Below are 22,263 nucleotides of genomic sequence, written 5' to 3' on the forward strand. Positions count from 1 at the left end.
TTCCTTATATAAGTCACTGTTTCTAGAAGTAGTGCACTATGTAGGGAATAGAGTGCCATGTTGACCAGAGATTCAGTTTACTTAACTTGACCCTGTTCCTGCACCCCACTCACTCCTCACTCTCAGTTAAACAAATAGAGACGTCCGTTCACTATCAGTTCATTGGTAAACACCACCATGAGTGTCCTCAGCTACGTGTCCAGAAATACATATTCAGAACTTTGTTATTCCTCCTCCTCAGACCCCTCCCCTTATTCTGGACCACTCCTTGGTCTGAACTGGTTATGATCATGTGTGTCGTCCCAGTGATTGAGAAGTGAACAGGAGTTTTATTTACCCAAAGATCCTGATGAAATGTGGGATGATTCATTAAGTGGGAAGCAACCAAGTGGTGAGGGGTGAGGAGGAGGAGTGAGGCTTGACTAGGTTACTGTTGCAACATGACTAGGGGGATGGGTGATTTCTGAATCAGTGTGTATATAAGAGTAAGCAATATTCAAACCTCCAGTTCCATTAGCAAGCTGTGATTGTGATATGAAGATGCAGAAGTCTGTCTCTGTCGTTCCTCTGCTGTTGCTCCTCTGTCTGTCTGGGGTAGGGGTCACCAAAGGTCAAGGTGTAGAGGTCACTAAAGCTAAAGCTGTAGATTTCAAGACAGAATTCGAGGTCAAAACACCAGCAGACGGAAAGACAGATGGACAGAGAGACTCTGAGCCGGACCTCTGGGCTGAGCTGAGAGCGCTGAGAGACATGGTGGTGGAACAGAGAGTGGAAAAAAGAGTGGAAAAGAGTGAGGCTGTCACGCAAAGTCAACTGGAGGAGGTGAAGACACAGAATTCAGGTAATAAGAGTTGCCACAATGCAAAAAAAATTACATATTTCCTAGAGTTACAAAGTTAAAATGACTTGTTTTGAGTCACTCTCACTTACCCAGAAAACATATTTACTTGTATTGAGTCACTTTCACTTACCCAGAAAACATATTTACTTGTTTTGAGTCATTCTCACTTACCCAGAAAACATATTTACTTGTTTTGAGTCACTCTCACTTACCCAGAAAACGTATTTACTTGTTTTTAGTTGTCTGGGCTTTCAGAAGGATCGGACCAATACGCAGCATGATCGTAGTTCCACATCTTTTATTTCATCGTGAAAATAAATGCCATATACAATAAACTTGAAAATACGAAAACAATAAAGCCGTGACGCAGAGCAGGCATTCACTACTCACAAAATTAACAACCCACGGCATACAATTGGAAAACCCCCTACATAAATATGGTCTCCAATCAGAAGCAATAAGAAGCAGCTGCCTCCAATTGGAGATCAACCCAAACAAAACCCGACATAGAAACAGAAAACCTAGAACCCAAAACATAGAAATAACAACCCAGACTGTCAACCAAACACCCCCTGGCACGCCCTGACCCCTCTACTATAGAAAATGACCTCTTACACTGGTCAGGACGTGACATTAGTTAATTTTTCTTACCCAGAAAACGTATTTACTTGTTTTTAGTTCATTTTTCTTACCCAGAAAATCAAGTTGATTTGTTTTAAACAAACACCGTTGTAAATCAGTTTTCGCTCTCCTGCGCCAGACTTCTCTGCCGCCAGTACGCACCATGCTACACAGCAGACTGATCTGTTTTGAAAAACTCAGGAAACTGCTCAAAGGGCAGCAACGCTTCACATAATGTGTCCTATAATAAAAGGGTATATTAGACAACTTTAATAATGTCTGGATGCCTTATATGGAATACTGTGCAACAAAAGGAGTCTCTATTTAAAACATGCCCACTTCATGTTTTCAATAGCTGTTGGGTTGTTCAGTCCTGCCCTGGTGGTCTGCTGTCCTGTGGATTGTCCCTCTGGCCTTGACCTAACACACCTGAAACCAATAATGAATGCTTCACTAAAACCCTAAAGCTGAGTGGGATGTGTTGGGTTGGGGTACGGCAGGGCAGTGGACACATAGGGACAGGACAGGGAGACCCAGCTATATTGTGTGGAAGTTAAGAGCTCTACAGTACTACTAGGTCATATGAGATTAATTGTGTTGTTTGTGTTAATGTATGTGTAGGTGTTTCCAAACCTTTCTCTTGGGATAAAAACATCAATAAAAGGTGGGAAGGAAATTGTGTTGGAGAGAGAATTGAGTTATGTTCTAGACTGGTGGGGGTCAGGGAGAGAGTTGAGTTAAGACTCGTGCAGCAGTGGAGAAAGTACTCAATTGTCATACTTCAGTAAAAGTAAAGATACCTTAATAGAAAATGACACAGTAAAATATTACTTGATTTAAAGTCTAAAAGTATTTGGATTTAAATATACTTATTAAGTATCAAAAGTAAATGGAATTGTTAAAATGAACTTAAGTATCAAATGTAAAAGTATAAACCATTTCAAAATCTTAATTTTAAGCAAAGCAGACGTCACAATTTTCTAGTTAAAAAGAAATTTGACAGCCCGGTGCAAGCTCCAACACTCAGACATAATTTACAAATTAAGCATTTGTGTTTAGTGAGTGTTTGTGTTCTGCCAGATCAGAGGCATAAGGGATGACCAGAGATGTTATCTTGATAAGTGTGTGAATTAGACCATTTTCCTTTAAAAATGTAACGAATACTTTTGGCAGTCAAGAAAAATGTATGGAGTAAAAAGTACTTCAGGAAGGTAGTGAAGTAAAAGTAAAAGTTGGCAAAAATATGCATAGTAAAGTACAGATACCCCAAAAAACGACTTAAGAAGTACTTTAAATTAATTTTACTTAAGTACTTTACACCACTGGACTGGTGGAGGTTGGGGAGTGAGTTGAGTTATGTACTAGACTGGTAGGGGTCGGGGAGTGAGTTGAGTTATGTACTAGACTGGTGGGGGTCAGGGAGAGAGTTGAGTTATGTACTAGACTGGTAGGGGTCGGGGAGTGAGTTGAGTTATGTACTAGACTGGTGGGGGTCAGGGAGAGAGTTGAGTTATGTACTAGACTGGTGGAGGTCGGGAGAGAGTTGAGTTATGTACTGGACTGGTGGGGGTCAGGAGAGAGTTGAGTTATGTACTAGACTGGTGGGGGTCAGGAGAGAGTTGAGTTATGTACTAGACTGGTGGGGGGTCAGGGAGAGAGTTGAGTTATGTACTAGACTGGTGGGGGTCGGGGAGTGAGTTGAGTTATGTACTAGACTGGTGGGGGTCAGGGAGTGAGATGAGTTATGTACTAGACTGCTACGGGTTGGACAGTGAGTTGAGTTATGTACTAGACTGGTAGGGGTCGGGGAGTGAGTTGAGTTATGTACTAGACTGGTAGGGGTCGGGAGTGAGTTGAGTATGTAAGACATGGGGTCGGGGAGTGAGTTGAGTTATGTACTAGACTGGTAGGGGTCGGGGAGTGAGTTGAGTTATATACTAGACTGGTAGGGGTCGGGGAGTGAGTTGAGTTATGTACTAGACTGGTAGGGGTCGGGGAGAGAGTTGAGTTATATACTAGACTGGTAGGGGTCAGGGAGTGAGTTGAGTTATGTACTAGACTGGTGGGGGTCTGTCGTCCAGGCGGCCCTGTTAGCAGTAGTGGGTTCTGGGTAAAATCTCTGGGGAAGCCAATCCAGAAAAAAATGTATTGTGATAATTGCGTTGTTTGCTCTATAACCTGTTAGTTTATATGCCTTGCGAAGGTGATATATAAGCCTAAAGGCCGAGACAGTAAGAAGACACTGCGGCAGAAGAAATTTGTCACCATTGTTTCATCACAAAACCAGAGAGCAACATCTGTCCTGTGAAGTCCACACAACATATTACATGTAACAAACAGTTACATGACCTACAGCATGGGGTAATGCAAGGTAATGTTTCTGACATTTTCTGACTACTAAACAACTATTGATTTAGAACCACAGAGATACCGCAAGTCACAAAGAAAACAGGATCTGCCTCCACTATTCCAGCACCATTTACACTTTAACATTTCAACATCATCAAATCACCTCTGCTTAGTCTAATACAGTGACAACTAAACAGTTCCGAAAATGATTTAGTCCAATGCCATCCAATGCCATCCTCTTTCATGTGTCATACACGGTCTATGACTCTATCATACAGTACACGATTTTAGTTGTTGTTGTCCTAGGCTATCTAAAATGCTTTCTCGCTAGCCCAACTTCCTTTCATGGGCTAGTTAACATTAGCATACTACATCTATCTACATGTTGAACTTCCATCCTCTCAGCCAATTGATGAATTTATGGTTGGATCAGAATCGCTGTTATAATCATTGGCCTGTATGGAGAATTAAGTAAAACTCAAGTCCAAATCCCTATCTCCATCTATGGCTAATTTAGTAAAGGGACGATATTAGCTCGCTAGACAACAACACAACAAGATGCATTCATTAATGATGTTTTGGCTTGTGATGTGATTGGTCTGAAGCCAAATCCAAACTTGCTTCCCTTGACACTTTTTTTGTTGTTGAGCCAGGACCATTCACAGCTGAGCTCACTCAGTTTAGCTCAACGCTGATTGGCTATTAATTTATTAATTTTTTATAAAGGGAGGCCAAATGCTCGTTGGCTTCTCTTGCATTCAATGCTATGGTCGACAACAATGTCATACTCTTTCTGACCAGACAGCATCAGATCGATACGCTACACAAACTGAGAGTGGCGCTGTTTTGTTCGCTCAGATGCTTTTTCCGGTGAGATACATCCAGCATCTTTAGAATTGAAGGACATTTTTGAAACACAGAGTAACAAAATATAAAATAAATAAAAAATCTTTCCTCTGCATCCTGTTCTGGATTTAATTTGACACAGAGGATGTCTTAATAAAGACAATCAAAAGTTCAAGGGATACTTCTGGATTTTGGTGATAAGGCCCTTTTGCTACTTCCCAGAGTCAGATGAACTTGTGGATATCATTTCTATGTCCCTGTGTCCAGTATCAAGGTAGTTTAGATAAAGGGCCTCATTGCCAACATCCTGAAGTATTCCTTTAAGTCTTTGTCCTATATTTGTAAGAGTTGTTCATTTGTTAGACTACTGGTTAAAGATGCAACGCAATATTGATTATTGAATTACCCTTTGATCTAGTTCAGTCTTATCAATCACTTAAACATAAAGTATGTAATAATGATCTCTTACATAGCTTGATGACTGTGGGCATTTTAGCTTATTTTTTGTTGTTCTATGTGCTAGAAGGGTCATGGGTCATTAGATTGTTGTTCTATGTAGAGACGCCTAGAAGGATCATGGGTCATATTAGATTGTTGTTATATATAGAGATGGCTAGAAGGGTCATGGGTCATATTAGATTGTTGTTATATGTAGAGATGGCTAGAAGGATCATGGGTCATATTAGATTGTTGTTATATATAGAGATGGCTAGAAGGGTCATAGGTCATATTAGATTGTTGTTATATATAGAGACGGCTAGAAGGGTCATATTAGATTGTTGTTCTATATCGAGATGGCCAGAAGGGTCATAGGTCATATTAGATTGTTGTTCTGTATAGAGACGGCTAGAAGGGTCATGGGTCATATTAGATTGTTGTTGTAAATAGAGACTGCTAGAAGGGTCATAGGTCATATTAGATTGTTTGGAAATGTAGGAAATGAGCTTTCAATTCCCCAAAACATTCTAAGGTTATGTAAAACCAAAGTTGCTCCCCTGGATGGAGGCATACACTAGTGCACCCCTTGGGGTCCCGAGGACCAAGTTTGGGAATCCTTGTTCTAGTCATGCGTCTGTGACACAAGTTTACCACCTAGTGGCCATACGAGGAACAGTCCTGTCAGTGTGTTTTTACTGCTGGCTCAAAACAACACGTGACCTGCATACATGATATGATTAATGTGTGATCATTTTGCAGATAATTTTGCTTATTTTAGCCTAAAGACTCGATACAATTGGGGTAAGATAAATTAATAAGATGTCTAACCAAGACAAATTGTCTAGTGCACTGGCAAATAATGGCAGATCATGTTGCTGACTTTAACATAAAAAGGCTTGAAACAGGTCAGAATATCATAATGACACGGCTGGATAAAATCTGATTTTGGTGAAGGCTAAACTTGCCGGGTGTCTAAATAGCTAGCCCGTGATGGCTGGGCTATGTACTTAGAATATTGCAAAATGTGCTTTCACCAAAAAGGTATTTTAAAATCGGACATATCGAGTGCATAGAGGAGTTCTGTATCTATAATTCTTAAAATAATTGTTATGCTTTTTGTGAACGTTTATCGTGAGTAATTTAGTAAATTGTTAGTGAATTCGCCGGAAGTTTGCGGGGGGTATGCTAGTTCTGAACGTCACATGCTAATGTAAAAAGCTGTTTTTTGATATAAATATGAACTTGATTGAACAAAACATGCATGTATTGTATAACATAATGTCCTAGGGTTGTCATCTGATGAAGATCATCAAAGGTTAGTGCTGCATTTAGCTGTCTTCTGGGTTTTTGTGACATTATATGCTAGCTTGAAAAATGGGTGTCTGATTATTTCTGGCTGGGTACTCTGCTGACATAATCTAATGTTTTGCTTTCGTTGTAAAGCCTTTTTGAAATCGGACAGTGTGGTTAGATTAACGAGAGTCTTGTCTTTAAATAGCTGTAAAATAGTCATATGTTTGAGAAATTGAAGTAATAGGATTTTTAAGGTATTTGAAAATCGCGCCACTGGATTACACTGGCTGTTACGTAGGTGGGACGATTACGTCCCGCCTAGCCCATAGAGGTTTTAAACAGCGGTTGACATGCTTCGAAGTACGGTAATGGAATATTTAGAATTTTTTTGTCACGAAACGCGTCGGGCGCGTCACCCTTCTTTACCCTTCGGATAGTGTCTTGAACGCACGAACAAAACAGAGGATATTTGAACATAACTATGGATTATTTTGAACCAAACCAACATTTGTTATTGAAGTAGAAGTCCTGGGAATGCATTCTGACGAAGAACAACAAAGGTAATCCAATTTTTCTTATAGTAAATCTGACTTTGGTGAGGGCTAAACTTGGTGGGTGTCTAAATAGCTAGCCCGTGATGGCTGGGCTATCTACTCAGAATATTGCAAAATGTGCTTTCACCGAAAAGCTATTTTAAAATCGGACATAAGCGATTGCATAAAGGAGTTCTGTATCTATAATTCTTAAAATAATTATGTTTTTTGTGAACGTTTATCGTGAGTAATTTAGTAAATTCACCGGAAGTTTGCGGTGGGTATGCTAGTTCTGAACGTCACATGCTAATGTAAAAAGATGGTTTTTGATATAAATATGAACTTGATTGAACAAAACATGCATGTATTGTATAACATAATGTCCTAGGATTGTCATCTAATGAAGATCATCAAAGGTTAGTGCTGCATTTAGCTGTGGTTTGGGTTGATGTGACATTATATGCTAGCTTGAAAAATGGGTGTCTGATTATTTCTGGCTGGGTACTCTGCTGACATAATCTAATGTTTTGCTTTTGTTGTAAAGCCTTTTTGAAATCGGACAGTGTGGTTAGATTAACGAGAGTCTTGTCTTTAAAATGGTGTAAAATAGTCATATGTTTGAAAAATTGAAGTTTTCGGATTTTAACCTCTATGGGAGTTTTCGGATATTACCCTCTATGGGCTCAACAGCCAGTGTAATCCCGTGGCGCGATATTCAAATACCTCAAAAATGCAAAACTTCAAATAATAATAATAATAATAATAATAATCAGACACCCATTTTTCAAGCTAGCATATAATGTCACATAAACCCAAACCACAGCTAAATGCAGCACTAACCTTTGATGATCTTCATCAGATGACAACCCTAGGACATTATGTTATACAATAAATGCATGTTTTGTTCAATCAAGTTCATATTTATATCAAAAACCAGCTTTTTACATTAGCATGTGACTAGCATGTGACTAGCATTCCCACCGAACACTGCCGGTGAATTTACTAAATTACTCATGATAAACGTTCACAAAAAACATAACAATTATTTTAAGAATTATAGATACAGAACTCCTCTATGCACTCGATATGTCCGATTTTAAAATAGCTTTTCGGTGAAAGCACATTTTGCAATATTCTCAGTAGATAGCCCAGCATCACAGGGCTAGCTATTTAGACACCCAGCAAGTTTAGCACTCACCAAAGTCAGATTTACTATAAGAAAAATGTTATTACCTTTGCTGTTCTTCGTCAGAATGCACTCCCAGGACTTCTACTTCAATAACAAATGTTGGTTTGGTCCCAAATAATCCATTGTTATATCCAAATAGCGGCGTTTTGTTCGTGCGTTCAAGACACTATCCGAAAGGGTAAATAAGGGTGACGAGCATGGCGCATTTCGCGACAAAAAAATTCTAAATATTCCATTACCGTACTTCGAAGCATGTCAACCGCTGTTTAAAATCAATTTTTATGCCATTTTTCTCGTAAAAAAGCGATAATATTCTGACCGGGAAATCGTTTTTTAGTACAAAGAGAGTGAAAGTAAAAGCATGCTATCCCCTCATGCACGAGCCTCAGTCTAATGGCCCTCTGATAGAGCACTTGCCAAACGCGCTAATGTGTTTCAGCCTGGGGATGGAATTACATCGTTCAGCTTTTTCACGCCTTCTGGGAGCCCATGGGAGCCGTAGGAAGTGTCACGTCATGCCAGAGATCCCCTGTATTTGTTAGAGATGATCAAGGAGGGAAAGAAATTGTCAGACAGGCCACTTCCTGTAAGGAATCTTCTCAGGTTTTGGCCTGCCAAATGAGTTCTGTTATACTCACAGACACCATTCAAACAGTTTTAGAAACTTTAGGGTGCTTTCTATCCAAAGCCAATAATTATATGCATATTCTAGTTACTGGGCAGGAGTAGTAACCAGATTAAATCGGGTACGTTTTTTATCCGGCCGTGCAAATACTGCCCCCTAGCCCCAACAGGTTAAATCGGGTACGTTTTTTATCCGGCCGTGAAAATACGGCCTCCTATCCATAACAAGTTAAGTTAGCACAGTTGAAAACTGTTGTTCTGATTAAAGAAGCAATAAAACTGGCCATCTTTAGACTTGTTGAGTATCTGGAGCGTCAGCATTTGTGGGTTCGATTACAGGCTCAAAATGGCAAAAAACAAAGAACTTTCTTCTGAAACTCATCAGTCTATTCTTGTTCTGAGAAATGAAGGCTATTCCATGCGAGAAATTGCCAAGAAACTGAAGATCTCGTACAACGCTGTGTACTACTCCCTTCACAGAACAGCGCAAACTGTCTCTATCCAGAACCGATAGAGGAGTGGGAGGCCCCGGTGCACAACCGAGCAAGAGGACAAGTACATTAGAGTGTCTAGTTTGAGAAACAGACACCTCACAAGTCCTCAACTGACAGCTTCATTAAATAGTACCCCCAAAACACCAGTCTCAACGTCAACAGTGAAGAGGCGACTCCGGGATGCTGGCCATCTAGGCAGAGTTGCAAAGAAAAATACATACCTCAGACTGGCCAATTAAAAGAAAAGATTAAGATGGGCAAAAGAACACAGACACTGGACAGAGAAACTCTGCCCAGAAGGCCATCATCCTTGAGTCGCCTTTTCACTGTTGACGTTGAGACTGGTGTTTTGTGGGTACTATTTCATGAAGCTGCCAGTTGATGACTTGTGAGGCGTCTGTTCTTGTTGACCATTCATGCTAATGTTGGGTGTTTGAGCTAGTGCCCAATAGACTCCCATTCAATCCTTGAAAGAGTGCTCTCCTTGTCCCAGAATCACCCAGAATGCACAATGCGGCCCATGGATGTTTTACAGGCACCGTTTCCCATCTCCTCAAAACTATATCTGCAGTTGCGAATGTTAGAATCCACTCTGTGAGGCACATCAATCTGTAGGTTGAATATGGTGAGATTGTGGACTCCTAAATTGATAGTGCAGTTCGTTTAGGTGATTTAACAGCTAGTTAGCTACTTCACATGCTGATATTGTCTTTGGTATTATTGTGTGTAGATACGTTTAGCTACCAGCCAGCCAGCCCATACAGAGAGCATTGCATTGTGGATTTTGTAGTCGACTTGAGCTGCAACAGATTTCCTCAACGATTTTCCATCTTGCTACCAACCTTATAACGCCAAAATGAAAAATTTGTTTACAAAAAGTATTGTTCTCACATACTAGCATTATTTAACAATATCAAGTAAAGGAATGATTGGTGTAGATTTTCATCTTGTATTTCATGACTATCTTTATTCTTAGGTTGAGTCAGTTTGTCGTTATGCGTCCTTGTCGATTGATGGCCTAATTAATTATTTTGATGCCTTTTATTTCAATACATATACAGGATTTATCTGGCATAGTTTACATTCACATTCAGCTGTTTTATGCTCCGGTGTCTTTCACATTGATGTGGGTATTTGAAGTCGGCCTTTGAAGTGTGTATTATACATCTATTTCATTGTACTGTTCCAACAGTAGACTAAATGTGTCAATGTAGCCTATATATGATGAGGTTGAGTAGTACATTCTACACTCCATTCCACAGACCTTTAAACCTAATATAAACCTAATATTGCAGTGATAATGTCTGGGGGCATTTTTGTTAATTTTGCATTTCTCCAAATAGTATTGTAGAGTTTTTAAGTACAGTAAATTATCTGGTGTGGGAATTTCTACACACCCCATTTAGCAATACCCTAGGTTGAGCAGTATTTCTACACACCCCATTTAGCCATACCCTAGGTTTATCTGTATTTCTACACACCCCATTTAGCCATACCCTAGGTTTAGCTGTATTTATACACACCCCATTTAGCCATACCCTAGGTTTAGCTGTATTTCTACACACCCCATTTAGCCATACCCTAGGTTTAGCTGTATTTCTACACACCCCATTTAGCCATACCCTAGGTTTAGCTGTATTTATACACACCCCATTTAGCCATACCCTAGGTTTAGCTGTATATCTACACACCCCATTTAGCCATACCCTAGGTTTAGCTGTATTTCTACACACCCCATTTAGCCATACCCTAGGTTTAGCTGTATTTCTACACACCCCATTTAGCCATACCCTAGGTTTAGCTGTATTTATACACACCCCATTTAGCCATACCCTAGGTTTAGCTGTATTTCTACACACCCAAACAACTTCAAGTGGCTATGGGACACAGAAGAAGAGGGAAGAAGAGTGAGAGAGAAGGGGAGGAGAGAGAGGGAGATGTTAACAGAGAGAGTGCTGACAGACTAACATGCTGTGATCTGAATATCTTTTCAGAACTGACTTCTCACCAGTGATGTCATCATAACCTGTAACCTTTTCCACTCTTGGTTCGGCTCAGCTTGACACTGACCTCTGAAACTAATGATTGAAAAACAGACGAAATCAAATGTATTAAATGATATATAAACCAATCTGCAAAGAGAGGTTCACCTTTCCATGGAACGGGAATGTGTGTACACATGGGTGTTGTTGCACCATACCAACGATAAGCCTGTCTTCCCCATCACATCATGAAAGGTCATGTTGATGTTCATTTAACCTCTGTCTCTCTCTTCCTCTGACTCATCCCTTTCTCCTTTGTTTCTCTCTATCTCTCTGTCTCTTTCTCTCTCTTTCTCCTCTTTCTCTCTCTTTCTCCTCAGATCTCCAGGCTCAAAGCGTCAGTCCACCAGGTAGGTAGAGTATAAATTTACCGGGATTATAGCAGTTCAATATTAGTCAACTTTATTATCCCACATGGAAAAATTCATGTTTCCATACAAACCATTCTAAACCCCAATAACAAGTACTGTTTTATGGAACTACTAATACTTGTCAACCACAAAGCACTACTGCTGTTAGAATAACAGAATCACTGTCATCATCTGTCCTCACCACTGTGTTTTCCTCTCTGCTGTTTACAGCTGAACTCTCAGTCAGACTGGTGAATGGGACCACTTCCTGTTCTGGGACAGTGGAAGTCTTCTACAGAGGAGAGTGGTCAGGTGTATGTACTGGGTGGTGGAGCATGAGAGATGTTATGGTTGTGTGTAGAGAGCTGCACTGTGGGGATGCTGTAGCTGTATCTACAGGAGGTCTGGTTGAAGACGGAAGACGAGGAGTCTCCATAAAGAGTTGCAGGGGACATGAGTCTACTATTACAGAGTGTGGCTTCAGAGAAGGAGGACCTGGTTACTGTGATGGTAGAAATTATCATTATGTGATCTGTTCAGGTAAGAGACATGTATTATTCAAGAAACATTTGTACATTATTTTGCATGTAGAATGTTTTATCCTTTTCAAAAGAGAGTGGGCTGACAGACTAACATGCAGTTAACTGAATATCTGACTTCTCATCAGGGATGTCATCATAACCAGTAACCTTTTCCACTCTTCCACTTTTGGTTCAGCTCAGCTCAGCTTGACCCTGACCTCTGAAATTAAGAAAAAAAAAAACAGACAAAACCAAATGTATTAATTAAAAATAAACTAATCTGCAAAGAGTTGGAAGGGGAATGTGTGTACACATGGGTGTTGTTGCACCATACCAACGATAAGCCTGTCTTCTCCATCACATCATGAAAGGTCATGTTGATGTTCATTTAACCTCTGTCTCTCTCTTCCTCTGACTCATCCCTTTCTCCTTTGTTTCTCTCTATCTCTCTGTCTCTTTCTCTCTCTTTCTCCTCAGATCTCCAGGCTCAAAGCGTCAGTCCACCAGGTAGGTAGAGTATAAATCTACAGTGGTTATAGCAGTTCAATATTAGTCAACTTTATTATCCCACATGGAGAGATTCATGTTTCCATACAAACCATTGTAAACCCCAATAACAAGTAGTGTTTTATGGAACTACTAATACTTGTCAACCACAAAGCACTACTGCTGTTAGAATAACAGAATCACTGTCATCATCTGTCCTCACCACTGTGTTTTCCTCTCTGCTGTTTACAGCTGAAGACTCAGTCAGACTGGTGAATGGGACCACTTCCTGTTCTGGGACAGTGGAAGTCTTCTCCAGAGGAGAGTGGTTCGGTCTATGTCCTGGGTGGTGGGGCATGAAAGAGGCTAAGGTTGTGTGTAGAGAGCTGGACTGTGGGAATTTTGTAGATGTATCTAGAGGACCTCTGGTCGAAGATGGAAGAACAATATATGTCAGCTGCAGTTTATATGGAGATGAGTCTATTGGACAATGTTACAAAAATGAAGGAAGTAAAAACTGTAATGGTGGATATTATCATCATGTGACCTGTTCAGGTAAGAGACTGGTCATATTGAGAGATTTATTTATACATTATACAATATTACCATGTATCATGTTTTATGTGTTTTTATTTCATTTAAATAGAGGGAGAGATGTCAGATGTATTTAAACATTATATTTGTGTTTGTCATATTGGTTTATGGGAGATGTTCATGGGCAGATCATTGTAGTTCAGATGGTACTGAAGTGAAGCTGCCTGATGGATGTCCAGCTGTTTATTTTCTATAAAGTGAAGTGAACTTATTCCTGTCTCCTGCCTGCATTATTCCCAACCCTATCCTGAGTGACTAAGAACCCATTTCTACCTCTTACAGTATCAAACATAGCAAACTACAATATTTTATCCAACATATTTGTGTTTGTCCTTGACAGTGTCATCAACAAAACTGATTGAATGTTCAACCAACTCTTTTTCTCCAGAGTCTGTGCGGCTTGTGGGTGGAGCTGGTCTCTGCTCTGGGAGAGTGGAGGTGAAGTCCAATCAGTCCTGGGCCTCAGTGTGTGAAGCTGACTTTGACTGGCGAGATGCAGAGGTAGTCTGTGGGGAGCTTGGCTGTGGGGCTCCTGCAGCTCTACAGGGGGGGCTCTATGGAGAAGGTAAGGGTCAGACCTGGGATAAAGAGTTCCAGTGTAAAGGCAAAGAGTCCCTTCTCCTGGACTGTGACACCTCAGACAGAGAAAACAACACCTGTCTACCTGGTAATGCTGTTGGACTCACCTGCTCAGGTAAGAAACAGTTTTTCTCTCAATCAACTTTGTTTCTCACCTGGAGTGAAGAATATGAGAGACAATATAGGTGTGTTTTAGTGAGAAAATAGTAAGATTACTGTCTCTCTCTTTTCTTTTCTCAGAGCCTGATGATGTGAGGCTGGTGGGAGGAGGCAGTCGCTATGCTGGTGGAGTGGAGCGGTACGACCAGGGAGAGTGGAAGATTGTGGGAGCTGAAGACTGGAACCAGGAGGCTACAGCTGCAGTAGTGTGTAGACAGCTGGGTTGTGGCTCCACTGTTTCAGTTCTACCTGGAAACACCACTGGAGTGTATGGAGTTTCCTGTTATGGGTCAGAGTCTGCGCTGAGGGAGTGTTCCAGAACGTCTGGTCGCCTTTCTGGATTCACAGTGATCTGCTCAGGTAATTACAAGGTACACTACATGGCCAAAAGTATGTGGGCAGTGGTGGATTTGGCTATTTCAGCACAGCTGTTGCTGACAGGTATATTAAATCAAGCACACAGCGGTACAATCTCCATAGATTGGCAGTAGAATGGCCTTACTGAAGAGCTCAGTGACTTTCAACGTGGCGCATCGAGGAGGAACAGCGATTCAGCCGCAAAATGGAAGGCCACACAAGCACATGGAACAGAACCAGCAAGTGCTGAAGCGCGTAGAGCGTAAGAATCATGTGTCCTCTTTTGAAAAACTCACTACAGATACCCACATTCTTTTGGCCTTGTATTATATCTCCTTCCTGGACTCACAGGGATCTGCTCAGGAAATATCAAGATATTATAATTATATTGAACTGATTTCCTTCATTCATACAACTTCCTCTGCACCTCTCATAATGACTGTTTAGCTTTTCAGTCTGCTTTGCAAAATAGATCACTCAGTCAAATAGGAATCAAATACAACTTAAATATCCCAGAATGCTTTTGTATTTGAGTGTTATCTCAGTGAACGTCTCTACTCAATACCACTGTTACATGTCATGTTATTGTCATATCTACAGTAAATGAGGCAAGTAGATAAGTAGCTACGTTTTATGTTCCCTCATAACTTCTCCTCTGAGAGTGAGTTCCTCTCACCGTCACAGGTAACTGAACCTGGGGTGAGACATTCTCACTAATCTGCTAGAGAACCAGTACGGATTTGAATATAACTTTTGTATGACTGAAGCCTTTAGTGAGAGGTCTAACGCTTTAATAGTTAATCATTTCTGCCCTCTGAATTCATATTCATTATATAAATAGGCTTGTTAAATTTTGTCTGGCTTGCCATTACAAATCAAATGGAATATTATTTTCTCATTTAATTTAAAAAACAGGTCGCCACGTGTAGGCAAGACCATAAGCAAATAGGTAAACTGGGATATGACTAAAGAGTTAATCAGGGTAAACTGGGATATGACTAAAGAGTTAATCAGGGTAAACTGGGATATGACTAAAGAGTTAATCAGGGTAAACTGGGATATGACTGAAGAGTTCATCAGGGTAAACTGGGATATGACTAAAGAGTTAATCAGGGTGATTTTTCCACAAATATACAGGTCGTTTCCTTTCCATGGTAGCAAGATCTTATCTATTTTTGCTAAATATCTATTAAAATGTATTAGAGTGAGTTCATTTGTTTCTTTCTGGATATGTATACCGAGTATGTCAACATCACCCTCAGACCATTTTATTGGTAAACTACACGGTAATGTAAAAGTTGTATTCTTATCATCATTTGGTTGTAATCCAGAGAGGTTATAAAAAGTATCTAGATCCTCTATGATGATGTGGAGGGATCCAAAATGTGGATTTAAAGGAACATGAATCATCTGTGTACAATGACACCTTTGTTTTTAAGCCCTGGATTTCTAACCCCTTGATATTTTTATTGGATCTGGTTTTAATAGCTAACATTTTGATGGCCACAATAAATAGATTTGCCGATATTGGACAACCTTGTTTTACTCCTCCTGACAGTTTAATAATACTTTCTGAGAAGTAGCCATTATTTACTATTTTACACCTAGGGTTACCATACATAACTTTAACCTGTTGTATAAGTATTCTCCAAAATGTAAATATTCCAGGCATTTATATATAAATTCCAGTCGTACTTTATCAAAAGCCTTTTCAAAGTCAGCTATGAATCCCAGGCCTGGTTTCCCAGATTCTTCATAGCTTTCTATTGTTTCCAGTACTTGTCTTATATTATCTCCAATGTATCGTCCATGAAAAAAACCTGTCTGATTAGGATGAATAATATCCGACAAAACCTTTTTAATTCTCTGCGCTACACATTTTGCTAGAATCTTTTTCCATCACAGCACTGAAGTGTAAGAGGCCTCCAATTTTTTAAATGGACTGGATCTTTATATTTACCACTTGGATCCTGTTTCAGTAATAATGAAATCAGACCTTCTTGTTGCGTGTCTGATAATCTACCATTTATATAGGAGTGGTTAAAACATGCTAATAACGGTCCTCTGAGTAGATCTAAAAAGGTTTGTTATAACCTCCACTGGTATGGCCTCCAGCCCTGGAGTTTTCCTGGACTTAAAGGCTTTATATGTATCAAGAAGTTCCTCCTCTGTACTTTGGCCTTCATTAAATTATTTTTGGTAGGATTCTATGGTGAAGCTTTTTATAATATGTTACACTGGATCTTTCTTGAATAAGTTCCTCCATTTCTTTTTGTTTTTCCTCTTAACTTACTCTGAGCCTCTACGGGACAGTTCTTATTGCTACCTAACTGTACTGTTAGTCCTGCCATTTTCTTTGTTAATATGGACTATTTTGACCTAAATTGCTTTTGTTTTAGAGATTACTGAATTGCATTGCCTCTGAAGGCACATTTAAAAGTGTCCCATACAATAAGGGGATCTGCTGTACCTATGTTATGTCTGAAAAAGTAGGTTATAAATGATTCTGTTCTAGTTAAAAACAAGTTATCATCCAATAGGCTTTGATAAAATTTCCAATATCCTCACCCACGTGGAAATTCTGTAAGAGTAATATATATGCCAATATATGTCCCCTATCAACACTATTTTATCTTTTGGTGCCAGAGAGAACGACATAAGAAAGTAGTAAAGACGACTAGCTTGATTAAGTCTCCTCCATGTATATCTCACTAGGTCAGGATATTAAACCTCCTCCATGTGTATCTCACTAGGGCAGGATATTAAACCTCCTCCATGTATATCTCACTAGGTCAGGATATTAAACCTCCTCCATGTATATCTCACTAGGTCAGGGTATTAAACTTCCTCCATGTATATCTTACTAGGTCAGGATATTAAACCTCCTCCGTGTATATCTCACTAGGTCAGGATATTAAACCTCCTCCATGTATATCTCACTAGGTCAGGATATTAAACCTCCTCCATGTATATCTCACTAGGTCAGGATAATAAACCTCCATGTATATCTCACTAGGTCAGGATATTAAACCTCCTCCATGTATATCTCACTAGGTCAGGATATTAAACCTCCTCCATGTATATCTCACTAGGTCAGGATATTAAACCTCCTCCATGTATATCTCACTAGGTCAGGATAATAAACCTCCATGTATATCTCACTAGGTCAGGATATTAAACCTCCTCCATGTATATCTCACTAGGTCAGGATATTAAACCTCCTCCATGTATATCTCACTAGGTCAGGATATTAAACCTCCTCCATGTATATCTCACTAGGTCAGGATATTAAACCTCCTCCATGTATATCTCACTAGGTCAGGATATTAAACCTCCTCCATGTGTATCTCACTAGGTCAGGATATTAAACCTCCTCCATGTATATCTCACTAGGTCAGGATATTAAACCTCCTCCATGTATATCTCACTAGGTCAGGATATTAAACCTCCATATATCCTCTAGTTCCAATATATAGTTTGTAGTGTGATTTCCTTTAGTGAATGAGGGTGATAGTTTGTAGTGTGATTTCCTTTAGTGAATGAGGGTGATAGTTTGTAGTGTGATTTCCTTTAGTGAATGAGGGTGATAGTTTGTAGTGTGATTTCCTTTAGTGAATGAGGGTGATAGTTTGTAGTGTGATTTCCTTTAGTGAATGAGGGTGATAGTTTGTAGTGTGATTTCCTTTAGTGAATGAGGGTGATAGTTTGTAGTGTGATTTCCTTTAGTGAATGAGGGTAATAGTTTGCAGTGTGATTTCCTTTAGTGAATGAGGGTGATAGTTTGCAGTGTGATTTCCTTTAGTGAATGAGTGTGATAGTTTGCAGTGTGATTTCCTTTAGTGAATGAGGGTGATAGTTTGTAGTGTGATTTCCTTTAGTGAATGAGGGTAATAGTTTGCAGTGTGATTTCCTTTAGTGAATGAGGGTGATAGTTTGCAGTGTGATTTCCTTTAGTGAATGAGTGTGATAGTTTGCAGTGTGATTTCCTTAACGTTCCATAGAGATATTTAAAACCGGATTATAATCTGACACCATAATAATAGAGTCTTGTGTTGCTTGTACGGTTGATAAATGATTCTATATATTTTCAAAGAAGCCTGGATCATCATTATTTGGACTATATAGGTTACAGTTTCTCAGTCGCTTTGGTGCATTTTTCACATCATCCCTAACATGTGCAAAATAATAAGTGCATTTCTCAGAACAATTTGTACAAACTGCAATATACAATAGATGTGTTTCTAAAGCTAGTCAGTCACTAAAAATCCTTAGTACATCTCTCAAAAGTAAATATTCATGCCAATGATCATGTCAGTGTCATCAGAATGATAAGTCATTGAGTCATTGTTCACGAACAAGGTCGTCAAAATGTTTAGGCATGTTGTCAATGGAACTGTGTACTTTGACAGTATTACCTGATGTAAACTTAGGCTACAGTTTGGATGACAGTTACTGTATTGAAAATGCACAAGGCTGCACTTCTATGGCATATATCAATTTCAACCGTACTATTTACATATTACTGTATGTGGGTTATTGATTGAAAGAGACTGGACAACCCAAGGGGCACAAAGGGAAAAAAACGAAATTAGAAAGAAACACTTTGCCCGCAGCGCTGTTCTAGTGCTGTCTCTACACATCCAGACGTTCCTGTCTGTCGGCCCACATATTCTCATCCACATCACACCGGATATTTTACCTTCCAATGCAACGTGGAAAGAATCTTTTGGAATGCCTTATCCATCCTCTGCAGGCGTCTACTGTGATGTCCTCACATGCTGCATCCATTGCAGCCAGCAGGGTCATCTGTGTGTGTGGCTGACGATCGTACACCTTCCACCTCTATGCTGAAAAGAACTCCTCAATTGGGTTAAGGAATGGTGAATAAGGTGGGAGGAATTCTATGAGCGTCCTCGGGTGGGTCACAAACCATTGCCTTATGATGTTTGATCGATGGAAACTCACATTATCACAAATGACCACATACTTTGGCAAATCCTGTCTAAACAGACCCCTCTCATCATCAGGGATGAGAGCCCTGTAGAGAGTCTCTAAAAAGTTGAGTAGATGCTGGGTGTTGTATGGCCCTATAAGGGGGATATGGGTTAGGACACCATGCTCCGAAATAGCAGCACACATGGTGATATTTCCTCTCCGTTGGCCTGGCAAATCCACAGTAGCTCTGTTACCGATGATATTCCGACCCCGCCTTCTGCATCTGGTCAGGTTGAAGCCAGCCTCATCCACGTAGACAAAGTTGTGAGAGGGTTCACTTGATTCCAACTCCATTATACGCTATATCCCAGAACACACAGTTGAATTTGTTTTGGTAAGGAAGAGTGACATAAAATGTACATATATTGCATGTTCCTTCCACAGCAATGGAAATGTGTGCAGTTTATGCTTACTGTACTATGTATCACTATAAAATGTTGCTGTAAAGTAGTTACATAGATATATGTTTTACCTGTACATACTGGTACCGTAGCTCCTTAACTCTGTCCTCATTCCTTTGGAATGGTACACGGTACAGCTGTTTCATACTCGTCTGGTTTCTATGCAGCACCCGGTCGATGGTTGAGATGCTAACCGTATGGATGTTTTCAAAGACATCGTTGTCTTCTATAATGGTCCTTTGTATTTCCCTGAGTCTCATGGCATTGTTTGCTTGGCTGTTGACCCTGTTCGTTTCCTGGTCCATCCATTATTGGAAAATTGCAACTCTGTGTTGTGGTCTGTCTATATATGCTTGCCAATTGATTCTTCATGAGATGCACCTTTGAGCAATTTAGACAACTGGTTGATTGTTGGTTGAACTAACACTTTACATTCCTTCATGAGTGAGGGTCAATTTCACCTGCACCATTCATCAATTCACGTTTTTGTACAAAAGGTCTAATAGAAATGTGTAAAACTATGCTTGACAGTTTATGACAAATAGTTCAACAATTGTGCATGTAATGGCTTATGCAAGGAACTAATGCCTAGATGTTTTGAGGGGTAAGACTATTCAACAGAGAACCATCTACTATATTTTGATCAACATGACATGAGTAATTGAAAATGTGGAAAAAAGCTGACACTTGTACATTATCAATTGCAATATGTACAAAAGCAATTGCAATTTGTTCAAAGGAATAAGAAATTGCTTTAATGATGTGCACAAGTGACTAGATGATTTGGAATTTGTACAAGTAGTATCAAGAATGGCACTTTTGATCTAAGAAATGCACCAAAGCGACTGAGAAAACTGTAATAAGCCCTGTTGTTTATGTCCCAATAACATATAAAAAATGATCCATCTACCTTCATCCATCTACCAAAATGACTGTAAATTAATATCACCTCTTTGGAATTTCTTTGCCTATGGGAGAAATATATTTCACCCCCCCCAGTCCTTTTCCCACGCAACTTCATCTTAAACGGTTGAATGAGTTTCCTGTAAATAATAGATGTTATATTCCTTCTCTTTCAACCAGGTAAATACAGATCGTCTTTTCTTATTATCAGCTAAGCCATTACAATTATAACTGGCTATACTTATTTCACCATTTACCATAATGAGACACAACTTTCAATTATATTTATCAAAATATGTTTGTAAACTCACTGTTAAAAAGTACCATAGTGATTGAGTGTTCATATAGCTGTACCATGATATTTGCATTGCTACTAAGTAACCCTCCAATTGTTCTCCACTATTCCATCCTCTAAAGCCCCTCCCCATCCCAAGTAGGGTTGTCATCCCAGTGACCGGCAGACCCCCCCGTCCCCCCGGATCCCAGGGCCCCTGAGAGACTGGGACCCATCCTTTGAAAAGACCCCACTGTGAAACACACAGAACAGAAGCAGATCAGCAGACAAAAGCATTTCCATCACCCTCACATCGATTAGCATTATTCTACAGCTATAAAAAATATATATAAATAAAATGTCCTGCTTATCTTAATTTCCATAATTAACAAATAATATGCGTAATAATGTAGGCAGTTCCTGCCATGTTATGTTGTCAGTAATATATAGATAATGATGTTATTGATTATAAATGTTATGCTATTGATTATGATGTAGATTGTTATGTTGTTAGTAGTATATAGATAATGATGTTATTGATTATAAATGTTATGATATTGATTATGATGTAGATTGTTATGTTGTTAGTAGTATATAGATAATGATGTTATTGATTATAAATGTTATGCTATTGATTATGATGTAGATTGTTATGTTGTTAGTAGAATATAGATAATGATGTTATTGATTATAAATGTTATGCTATTGATTATGATGTAGATTGTTATGTTGTTAGTAGTATATAGATAATGATGTTATTGATTATAAATGTTATGATATTGATTATGATGTAGATTGTTATGTTGTTAGTAGAATATAGATAATGATGTTATTGATTATAAATGTTATGATATTGATTATGATGTAGATTATTGTTATGATGTTGTTAGTAGAATATAGATAATGATGTTATTGATTATAAATGTTATGCTATTGATTATGATGTAGATTGTTATGTTGTTAGTAGAATATAGATAATGATGTTATTGATTATAAATGTTATGATATTGATTATGATGTAGATTATTGTTATGATGTTGTTAGTAGAATATAGATAATGATGTTATTGATTATAAATGTTATGATATTGATTATTATGTAGATTATTGTTATGATGTTGTTAGTAGTATATAGATAATGATGTTATTGATTATAAATGTTGTAATATTGATTATGATGCAGATTGTTATGATGTTAGTAGTATATAGAACATGATGCTATTCTCTTATGATCTGTGTGTTACAGAGAAAGTATAGTATTTAGTGCAGGTCTGATATACATTAGATTGTGTGGATATGTTCCAGATAAAGACCTGTTGTTCTCTAAACTGCCATGTAATCAACTGAATGCTTTTAATAAACTCCCAGGCTGTCA

The 22,263-nt window shown here is 39.0% G+C and overlaps 1 protein-coding gene across 2 annotated transcripts; it reads left to right on the forward strand.

Annotated features, from left to right (window-relative positions):
• Positions 1–400: 400 nt before the first annotated feature.
• On the forward strand, positions 401–22,263 carry LOC106570622 (scavenger receptor cysteine-rich type 1 protein M130). Of its 2 annotated transcripts, XM_014143087.2 has the most exons (8): positions 401–841; positions 11,591–11,620; positions 11,852–12,160; positions 12,619–12,648; positions 12,880–13,182; positions 13,610–13,915; positions 14,041–14,319; positions 21,033–22,263. In XM_014143087.2, the coding sequence occupies exons 1-8, from the start codon at positions 535–537 to the stop codon at positions 21,050–21,052; spliced, it is 1,584 nt and encodes a 527-aa protein (XP_013998562.2). In that variant the 5' UTR covers positions 401–534; the 3' UTR covers positions 21,053–22,263. The 2 variants fall into 2 exon arrangements, with proteins under 2 accessions (XP_013998562.2, XP_013998564.2); XM_014143089.2 differs by lacking the exons at positions 11,852–12,160; positions 12,619–12,648 and having other exon boundaries at positions 447–841.

This window comes from Salmo salar, unplaced genomic scaffold (assembly GCF_905237065.1).
Source record: "Salmo salar unplaced genomic scaffold, Ssal_v3.1, whole genome shotgun sequence".
NCBI lineage: Eukaryota > Metazoa > Chordata > Actinopteri > Salmoniformes > Salmonidae > Salmo > Salmo salar.